Raw genomic sequence first — 10,206 nt, forward strand, 5'->3', positions numbered from 1 at the left:
CAGCTTTATTTGCGCCACTTGGGGACAGATTGGGATTTTGGGGGATTTTTTGGGATTTTGGGGGGGTTTTATGGGATTTTGGAGGATTTGGGGGGGGTTGGGTGGGGGGGAGGTTATGGGATTTTGTGGGATTTTTTTGGGATTTTTGGGGGGTTTTATGGGATTTTGGGGGGGGTTTTGGAGATTTTTGGGGGGTAGGTTATGGGATTTTTTGGGACTTTTTTGGGGGATTTTTGGGTGGTTTTATGGGATTTTGGAGGATTTTTGGGGGGGTTGATGGGATTTTGGGGGGATTTTTTTGGGGGGCAGAGGTTACGGGATTTTGTGGGATTTTTTGGGGGGTTTAATGGGATTTTGGGGGGGTTTATGGGATTTTGTGGGATTTTTGGGGGAATTTTTGGAGGGGGAGGTTATGGGATCTTGGAGGGGCTTGGGGGGATTTTTTGGGGGGGTTTATGGGATTTTGGGGGGGTTTTATGGGATTTTGGAGGATTTTGGGGGGATTTTTTTGGGGCGTTATGGGATTTTGTGGGATTTTTTGGGAATTTTCGGGGGGTTTTTTGGGTGGTTTTATGGGATTTTGGGGGATTTGGGGCGGATTTTTTGGGGGGGGAGGTTACGGGATTTTGGGGGATTTTTGGGGGGGATTTTTGGGTGATTTTATGGGATTTTGGGGGATTCCTGGGGGGATTTTTGGGGGGAATTTTTTGGGGGGGTTTATAGGATTTTGGGGGGATTTTTTGGGGGGGTTATATGGGATTTTTTGGGGGATTTTTGGGGCTTTATATGGGATTTTTTGGGGGGATTTTTGGGGGGATTTTGAGGGGTTTATATGGGATTTTGGGGGGATTTTTGCAGGGATTTTGAGGGGTTTAGATGGAATTTTTTGGGCGGATTTTTGGGGGTTTATATGGGATTTTGGGGGGTTTACTTTGGGTTTTTGGAGGGTTTATATGGGATTTTTTGGGGGGATTTTTGAAGGATTACATGGGATGTTGGGGGGGATTTTTGGGGGGAATTTGGAGGTTTATATGGGATTTTTGGGGTGTTTATATGGGATTTTTGGGGTGTTTATATGGGATTTTTATGGGGATTTTTGGGGTGTTTATATGGGATTTTTGCGGGAATTTTGGGGGGGGTTTATATGGCATTTTTGGGGGGTTTTGTGGGGGATTTTGGGATGTTTTTATGGAATTTTTGGGGTGTTTATATGGGATTTTGGCGGGGATTTTGGCTGTTTATATGGAATTTTCAGGGGGATTTTTGGGGGAATTTACATCGGATTTTTTTGGGGGGGATTTTCCGGAGGATTTTTGGGACGATTTCCTGACATTCCCGTGGAGTTTTCAGCCAGGATTTTTTTTTTTGGGGGGGGAAGGGGTTGGAGACGATTTTTTTCGGGCAACTTCCGCGCTTCCCGAGCCTTCACCATCCTCACTCGGCGAGGGGAAGGCGAAGAGATCCTCAGATGCTTCCTGGGAAGGGCGAGGTGGCCACCAAAAAGGTGCCAAAGGCCACCAAAGAGGTGGCACGAGGTGGCACGAGGTGGCATCGGGGCTACCTTACCTGCGTAGGTGGCACCCGGCAGCGGCGTGTAACCTGGAGGGCGAGAAAAGGGACCGAAAGTCACCAAAAATGGGCCAAAAATGGGCAAAAAAGGGGCAAAGAAGGGGCAAGGAGGTGGTGGCATCTGGTTGCCAGCCGTGCCCGAGGCTCACCTGGCGTGGGGGATGGGCCCAGGTAGCGGCAGAGGCCGAAGGTGAAGAGGAGGAGGCCCAAAAGCAGCGAGAGCGTGGCCAAAGCCACCAGGAGAGCCAGGCCTGGGGAGAGCCCGGGAGCTGCGGGGACAACGGGGGAGGTTTTGGGAGGGGTTTGGGGATTTTTTGGGATTTTTTTCGGATTTTTTTCGGGTTTTTTTCAGATTTTTTTCGGATTTTTTTCGGATTTTTTTCGGATTTTTTGGGATTTTTTTTGGTCTTTTTTATTTTTGGGGGGATTTTTTGGGGGGAATTTTTGGGAATTTTTGGGAGGGTTTTTGGGATTTTGGGAGGGGGGGTTGGGGATTTTTTGGGGATTTTTGGGGATTTTTTTTTAATTTTTGGGAATTATTTGAGGATTTTTTGGGGATTTTTTGGGAATTATTTGGGGATTTTTTGGGATTTTTGGGGATTTTTTGGGATTTTTTTGGGATTTTTTTGGGATTTTTTTAAAATTTTTTCGGGATTTTTTGGGGGGTTTTGGGGATTTTTTTGGGTATTTTGGGGGATTTTTTGGGAATTTTTGGGAGGTTTTTTGGGGATTTTTGGGGGGATTTGGGGATTTTTTAGGGATTTTTGGGGTTTTTTGGGGGGATTTTTTAGGGATTTTTGGGGTTTTTTTGAGGGTTTTTCAGGGAATTTTTGAGGGATTTTTGGGGGTTTTTCGGGGGATTTTTTGAGGGGATATTTGGGGATTTTTGGGATTTTGGGGGGATTTTGGGCGGATTTTTTGGGGATTTTTTTTGTGTTTTGGGGGAGATTTTTGGGGAATGTTTGGAGTGTTTTGGGGATTTCTTGGAATTTTTGGGTTTTTTGGGAGAATTTTTTTTTGGTTTTGGGGGAGATTTTGCAGGGTTTTCTTTGAGAAAATTTGGGGATTTTTTTAGGAAGCTTTTTTCACGTTTGGTTTTTTTTAATTTTAAAAAAATCCATAAAATTAAAAAAAAAAAAATCCCCCAAAAATCCCCAAAAATTCCCAAAATCCCCCAAAATCCCCCCAAAAATCCCCCAAAAATCCCAAGAAAATCCCCAAGAAAAAAACCAAAAATTCCCAAAAAAACCCACAAAAAATTCCCAAAAAATCAAAAAAAATCCCACAAAATATCTCCAAATATTCCCAAAAAATCCCCAAAAAATCCCCAAAAATTCAAAAAAAATTCCCAAAAAAATCCTCAAAAAATCCCCAAAAAGTCCCAAAAAATCCCCAAAAAACCAAAAAAGAACCAAAAAAATCCCCAAAATTCCCCAAAAAATCCCCCAAAAATCCCCCAAAATCCCCAAAAAACCCCCAAAATCCCCAAAAAATCCCCCCCAAAAAACCCCAAAAATCCACCAAAAAATCCCCACAAAATCCCCAAAAAATCTCCCAAAAATCCCCCCAAAATTCCCAAAATTCCCAAGAAAACCCAAAAAAACCCAAAAAAATCCCCAAAAAATCCCCAAAAAATCTCCCAAAAATCCCCCAAAAAATCCCCAAAAAATTCCCAAGAAAACCCAAAAAAATCCCAAAAAAATCCCAAAAAATCCCTAAAAAATCCCCCCAAAAAACCCCAAAAAATTCCCAAAATTCCAAAAAAACCCTAAGAAATCCGCCAAAAAATCCCTAAAAAATCCCAAAAAAGTCCCCAAAAATTCAAAAAAAATCCCCAAAAATTCCCAAAATCCCCCCAAACCCCCCAAAATCCCCAAAACCCCCCCATCCTCACCCCAGCGGACGCTGACGGGCTCCTCCAGGCTGGGGTGCAGCGCCGAGCACTCGAAGGCGTCCCAAAAAAACCCCAAAAAATCCCCAAAACCTCCCAAAATTCCCAAAAAAATCAAAAAAAAATCAAAAAATCTCCAAAAAATTCCCAAAAAATCCCCAAAAAGTCCCCAAAAAATCCCCCAAAAATCCCCAAAAATTCCCCAAAAAATCCCCCCAAAATCCCCCCAAAAATCCCAAAAATCCCCCAAAAATCCCCCAAAATCCCCCAAAAAATCCCCAAAAATTCAAAAAAAAAATCCCCAAAAAATCCCCCCAAAATCCCCAAAAATTCCCCAAAAAATCCACCAAAAATCCCCCAAAAAATCCACCAAAATCCCCCAAAAATCTCCCAAAAATCCCCAAAAAATTCCCAAGAAAACCCAAAAAAACCCAAAAAAATCCCCAAAAAATCCCCCAAAAAATCCCCCAAAAATCCCCAACACCCCCCAAAAAAAACCCAAAAAATCCCCCAAAATTCCAAAAAAACCCTTAAAAAATCCCACAAAAGTCCCCAAAAATTCCAAAAAAATCCCCCCAAAATTCCCAAAAAATCCCCAAAAAAATCCCAAAAAATCCCCAAAAAATCCCCAAAAAATCCCTTAAAAAATCCCCAAAAACCCCTAAAAAAATCTCCCAAAACCCCCAAAAGACCCCTAAAAAATCCCCAAAAATCCCCAAAAACCCCCCCAAAAAAACCCAAAAAATCCAAAAAAATCCCCAAAATCCCCCAAAACCCCCCAAAATCCCCAAACCCCCCCCGTCCTCACCCCAGCGGACGCTGACGGGCTCCTCCAGGCTGGGGTGCAGCGCCGAGCACTCGAAGGCGTCCCAAAAAAACCCCAAAAAATCCCCAAAACCTCCCAAAATTCCCAAAAAAATCAAAAAAAATCCCCCCAAAATCTCCAAAAAATTCCCAAAAAATCCCCAAAAAATCCCAAAAAAAACCCCAAAAATCCCCCCAAAAATCCCCAAAAATCCACCAAAATCCCCAAAAAATCCCCCCAAATCCCCAAAAAATCTCCCAAAAATCCCCAAAAAATCCCCAAAAAATTCCCAAGAAAACCCAAAAAAATCCCAAAAAAATCCCCAAAAAAATCCCCCAAAAATCCCTAAAAAATCCCCAACACCCCCCAAAAAAAACCCCAAAAATCCCCCAAAATTCCAAAAAAGCCCTTAAAAAATCCCAAAAAAGTCCCCAAAAATTCCAAAAAAATCCCCAAAAAATCCACCAAAAAATGCCCCCCAAAAAACCCCAAAAATCCCAAAAAAACCCTAAGAAATCTGCCAAAAAATCCCTAAAAAAATCCCAACAAAGTCCCCGAAAAACCCCTAAAAAATCCCCCAAAACCCCCAAAAACCCCCCCAAAAACCCCAAAAAAATCCCCAAAAACACCCAAAATCCCCAAAAATCCCCAAAACCCCCCAAATCCCCCCAAAACCCCCTCATCCTCACCCCAGCGGACGCTGACGGGCTCCTCCAGGCTGGGGTGCAGCGCCGAGCACTCGAAGGCGTCGCCGCTCGCCGCCGCCGCCACCTCGACGCTCACCTGGGCCCGGAAGGTTCCGTCCCCCACCGGCAGCACCCGGAGCCGTTCCCGAGGGTCCTCGACCGCGACCCCGTTCCGGAACCACCTCAGGGTGACCTCGGCGGGGGTGAAGCCCCAGGCGTGGCACGTCAGGGCCAGCGGGGCCGGGCCGGGGCCGGAGCGCGAGGCGAGCACGCGGAGGCGCGGCGGCGCTGCGGGGACGCCCGGGAGGGGTCACACGGGCCCCGAAACGGCCCCGAAACGGCCCCGAAACGGGGCTCGAACGGGGCCGGAAGGGGTCCAGATGGGGTCGAAGGGGTGCCAGGCGGATTCGAGTGGCTCCGAAATGGAGCCAGATGGCGTCGAAATGGCTCGGAATGGCTTGAAATGGCCCCCAAATGGCTCGAAATGGCACTGGGTGGGCCTCAAATGGCCCCAAATGGCCCCAAAATGGCTCGAAATGGCACTGGATGGGCCTCAAATGGCCCCAAATGGCCCCAAAATGGCTCAAAATGGCCCCACATGGCTCGAAATGGCCCTGGATGTGCCTCAAATGGCCCCAAATGCGCCCAAATGGCCCCAAAATGGCCTCGAAATGGCTCGAAATGGCCCCAAAATGGCTCGAAATGGCTCTGGATGTGCCTCAAATGGCCCCAAATGGCCGCAAAATGGCTCGAAATCGCCCCAAAATGGCTCAAAATGGCACTGGATGGGCCTCAAATGGCCCCAAATGGCCCCAAAATGGCTTGAAATGGCCCTGGATGTGCCTCAAATGGCCCAAAATGGCTCCAAATGGCCCCAAAATGGCTCCAAATGGCCCTGGATGTGCCTCAAATGGCCCCAAAATGGCTCGAAATGGCCCCAAAGTGGCTCGAAATGGCTCTGAATGTGCCTCAAATGGCCCCAAATGGCCCCAAATGGCCCCAAAATGGCCTGTTAATGGCTTCAGATGTGCCTCAAATGGCTCCAAAATGGCTCGAAATGGCCCCAAAATGGCTCGAAATGGCACTGGATGTCCCTCTAATGGCCCAAAATGGCCCCAAAATGGCCCCAAAATGGCCCCAAAATGGCCTGAAATGGCTTCAGATGTGCCTGAAATGGCCCCAAAATGGCTCTGAATGTGCCTCAAATGGCCCCAAATGGCCCCAAAATGGTTCCAGATGTGCCCAAATGGCCCCAAAATGGTTCCAGATGTCCTGCCTGTGTCCCCAAATGGCCCCAAAATGGCCCCAAACATCCCAAAATCTCCCCAATGTCCCCAAACGACCCCAAATGTGCCCCAAACCTCCCGAAACGTCCCAAACGCCCCCAAACGCTTCTAAAACGCCCCCAAACCTCCCCAATGTCTCCAAACGCCCCCAAACTCCCCCAAACCTCCCCAACCGCCCCAACCCCTCCCAAAATGCCCCCAAAACCTTCCCAAACGACCCCAAAATGCCCCCAACCCTCCCCAAACGCCCCCAAACCTCCCCCAAATGCCCCCCAAACGCTCCCAAAACTCCCCAAAATGCCCCCGAAACTCCCCCAAACCTCCCCAAACTCCCCCAAACGTCCCCAAACTCCCCCAAAACGCCCCCAAATCTCCCCAAAACTCCCCCAAACGCCCCCCAAACTCCCCCAAACGCCCCCAAAACTCCCCCAAACCTCCCCAAAACGCCCCCAACCCTCCCCAGCCCTCCCCAAACTCCCCCAAAACGCCCCCCAAACTCCCCCAAAAACCCAAAACGCCCCCCAAAAACCCAAAACGCCCCCAAACCTCCCCCAACCCCCCCCAAACTCCTCCAAACGCTCCCAAAACGCCCCCAAAACTCCCCCAACCCTCCCCCAACCCTCCCCAAGACGCCCCCAACTCTCCCCAAACCTCCCCAAACTCCCCCAAAACGCCCCCAAACCTCCCCCAAACGCCCCCAAAACTTCCCCAAACCTCCCCTAAACGCCCCCAAAAAACCCAAAACGCCCCCAAAACCCCAAAACGTCCCCAAACCTCCCCAAAACTCCCCCAAACCTCCCCAAAACGCCCCCAAACGCCCCCCAAACCTCCCCAAACAACCCCAAACCTCCCCAAACTGCCCCCAAACGCTCCCAAAACGCCCCCCAAACCTCCCCAAACTCCCCCAAAACGCCCCCAACCCTCCCCAAACTCCCCCAAAACGCCCCCAAAACTCCCCCAAAAACCCAAAACGCCCCCCAAAAACCCAAAACGCCCCCCAAACCTCCCCAAAACTCCCCCAAATCTCCCCTAAACGCCCCCCAAAGACCCAAAACGCCCCCAAACCTCCCCCAACCCCCCCCAAACTCCTCCAAACGCTCCCAAAACGCCCCCAACCCTCCCCAACCCCCCCCAAACTCCCCCAAAACGCCCCCAAACCTCCCCAAAACTCCCCCAAACCTCCCCTAAACGCCCCCCAAAAACCCAAAACGCCCCCAAACCTCCCCCAACCCCCCCCCAAACTCCTCCAAACGCTCCCAAAACGCCCCCAAAACTCCCCCAACCCTCCCCCAAACTCCCCCTAAACGCCCCCAACTCTCCCCAAACCCCCCCAAAACGCCCCCAACCCTCCCCAACCCTCCCCAAACTCCCCCAAAACGCCCCCAAACCTCCCCCAAACGCCCCCCAAAACCCCAAACGCCCCCCAAAAACCCAAAACGCCCCCCCCAAAAACGCGCCGAGCTCACCGCTCCGCGGTGGCCACACGCGGCCCGGCAGTTGCCCGCAGAGGCGGCGGCGTTCCCGCAGCCGCTGGCCCCAGCGCGGGTCCCGGTTGAGGTCACGGGCCAGCGACTCCCCCAGGGGGGCCAGCGGACCCCCCCCGGGGCAGGGGACGGCGCGGGGACCCCGCGGGCCCCCGAAATCCCCGCACACCAGGGGCACCTGGGCCAGCGCCAGCAGCAGCCCCAGCGTGGCGTTGGTGGCCACGAAGGAGCCGTTGGTGGCCAAGGAGCACCACGAGGCCACCTGGATGACGAACGGGGCTGGGGGAGAGGGGTCAAAGGAAGGGGGGGGGTGTGAGGGGGTTTTGGGGGGGGGGTTGGGATTTTTGGGGATTTTTTGGGGGATTTTTTGGGATTTTTTTGGGATTTTTGGGATTTTTGGGGGGATTTTTTTGGGATTTTTGGGGATTTTTTGGGGATTTTTGGGATTTTTTTTAAGGTTTTTTTTTATTTTTAGGGGGATTTATTGGGATTTTTTAGGGGTTTTTTTGGGATTTTTTTTTATGTACTGGGGATTTTTAAAATTAATTTTTGGAGATTTTTGGGGGATTTTTTGGGGTTTTTGGGGGTTTTTTGGGATTTTGGGGGATTTTTTTAAGGGTTTTTTTTTGGGGGGAGGATTAATTGGGATTTTTTAGGGGGGTTTTTGGTTATTTTTTTTATGTACTGGGGATTTTTTTTATTAATTTTTGGAGATTTTGGGGGGATTTTTTGGGGTTTTTGGGAATTTTTGGGGGATTTTTTTGGATTTTTTTTAAGGGTTTTTTATTTTTAGGGGGATTTATTGGGATTTTTTAGGGGGTTTTTTGGGATTTTTTTTTATTTACTGGGGATTTTTTTAATTAATTTTTGGAGATTTTGGGGGGGATTTTTTGGGGCTGTTTTGGTGGATTTTTTGGACTTTTTTGGGACTTTTGGGGGGATTTTTTACAAATTTTTTGGGATTTGTTTTCGATTTTTTTATAGTTTTTTGGGGGGATTTTGGGGGGATTTTTTGGGATTTCGTTTTTAATTTGGGGGGGGATTTTTTGAGATTTTTTGGGGATTTTTTTGGAATTTTTGGGATTTTTTTGAGATTTTTTGGGGATTTTTAAGGGATTTCTTGGGATTTTTTTTTTTAATTTTGGCGATTTTTTTGGAGGAACTTTGGGGTGATTTTTGAAGATTTTGGGGGATTCCTTTTTGGTTGGTTTTGCTTTATTTTTGGCAGATTTTTGGGCTTGACTTTGGCTTTTTTTTGGTGATTTTTGGCGTTTTGTTTTGGGGGTTTTTGGATGATTTTGGAGCGATTTTTGGTTTCCTTTTAATTTCTTGGGGGGTGATTTTTGGGTGATTTATTTTGGTGGATTTTTTGGGGGGGGGGTTGAGGATTTCTTAAATTTTGGGGGATTTTTTGGATCTTTTGGAGATTTTTGCTGATTTTTGGGGGGGATTTTTTGCTGATTTTTGGAAGGATTTTGGGGGATTTTTGGGGATTTTTTTGCTGATTTTTTGGGGGGATTTGGGGGATTTGGGGGATCTTTTGGAGATTTTTGCTGATTTTTTGGGGGGGATTTGTTGCTGATTTTTGGAAGGATTTTGGGGGGATTTTTTTGCTGATTTTTGGGGGGGATTTTGGGGAAATTTTTGGGATTTTTTTGCTGATTTTTGGGGGGGATTTGGGGGATCTTTTGAAGATTTTTGCTGATTTTTTGGGGGGCATTTTTTGCTGATTTTTGGAAGGATTTTGGGGGATTTTTTTGCTGATTTTTGGGAGGGAATTTGGGGTTTCGGGGGGATTTGGAGGATTCTTTTGGGGGATTGGGGATTTTGGGGCGATTTGGGATTTTGGGGCGATTTGGGGATCAAGGAACTGGGGATATCCCCAAATTTGGGGACGTGGATTGAGTCCGGGGGGGTGGAGGTGGGGTTGAAGCGACCCCCCCCCCCCCAAATCCCTCCCGGGACATCCCAAAATCCATCCCCAAATTCCCAATTCTCCCCCCCCAAAATCCACCCCCACCCCCCCAAAACCCCACAGAACGGAGCCCCTCCAGCTTCCCCTAATTCCCAACTTCCTCTTTCCCCCCAACTTTCCCCTTTTTCCCCACTTTTTCCCCCAAAACCCCACACGCCAGAACCCCCCCCCCCACCACCACCACCACACCTCCCCTAATTCCCGATGTTCCCCCCCAAAATCCGCTCCCACCCCCCCCCAATCCTTACAGGGCGGAGCCCCCCCGAACTTCCCCTAATTCCCAACTTCCCCTTTTCCCTAAATTCCCCCCTTTTTTCCCAGAATTTCCCCCCAAAATCCGCGCCCCCCCCCCCCCCGCCGCCCTTCCCGCGCTCCTCACCCGCCCCGGGGGCGCCGAGCGCCAGCAGCAGCAGCGGCAACATCGCGGACTGGGGCGAACTGGGGCGAACTGGGACGAACTGGGAGGGACTGGGAGGGACTGGGACGAACTGGGACGAACTGGGACGAGCT

The 10,206-nt window shown here is 49.0% G+C and overlaps 1 protein-coding gene across 1 annotated transcript; it reads right to left on the reverse strand.

Moving 5' to 3' along the window:
• Positions 1 to 558: 558 nt before the first annotated feature.
• On the reverse strand, positions 559 to 10,153 carry LOC138101024 (class II histocompatibility antigen, M beta 1 chain). The gene is made up of 6 exons (XM_068998859.1): positions 10,076 to 10,153; positions 7,704 to 8,000; positions 4,955 to 5,239; positions 1,719 to 1,838; positions 1,567 to 1,599; positions 559 to 1,475 (listed from the first exon to the last, which is right to left on the reverse strand). The coding sequence occupies exons 1-6, from the start codon at positions 10,116 to 10,118 to the stop codon at positions 1,465 to 1,467; spliced, it is 789 nt and encodes a 262-aa protein (XP_068854960.1). The 5' UTR covers positions 10,119 to 10,153; the 3' UTR covers positions 559 to 1,464.
• Positions 10,154 to 10,206: the final 53 nt, after the last annotated feature.

Source organism: Aphelocoma coerulescens, unplaced genomic scaffold, assembly GCF_041296385.1.
Source record: "Aphelocoma coerulescens isolate FSJ_1873_10779 unplaced genomic scaffold, UR_Acoe_1.0 HiC_scaffold_182, whole genome shotgun sequence".
Classification (NCBI taxonomy): domain Eukaryota; kingdom Metazoa; phylum Chordata; class Aves; order Passeriformes; family Corvidae; genus Aphelocoma; species Aphelocoma coerulescens.

What these genes read in the sequence shown, in the direction of transcription:
- LOC138101024 (XM_068998859.1), bottom strand. Translation starts at nt 10,118, where the DNA reads ATGTTGCCGCTGCTGCTGCTGGCGCTCGGCGCCCCCGGGGCGG. An exon ending in GCTCGGCGCCCCCGGGGCGG is followed by an intron (nt 8,001 to 10,075) that starts GTGAGGAGCGCG and finishes CCTCTCCCCCAG; the next exon opens with CCCCGTTCGTCATCCAGGTG. An exon ending in GGGCCCATCCCCCACGCCAG is followed by an intron (nt 1,600 to 1,718) that starts GTGAGCCTCGGG and finishes CTCGCCCTCCAG; the next exon opens with GTTACACGCCGCTGCCGGGT.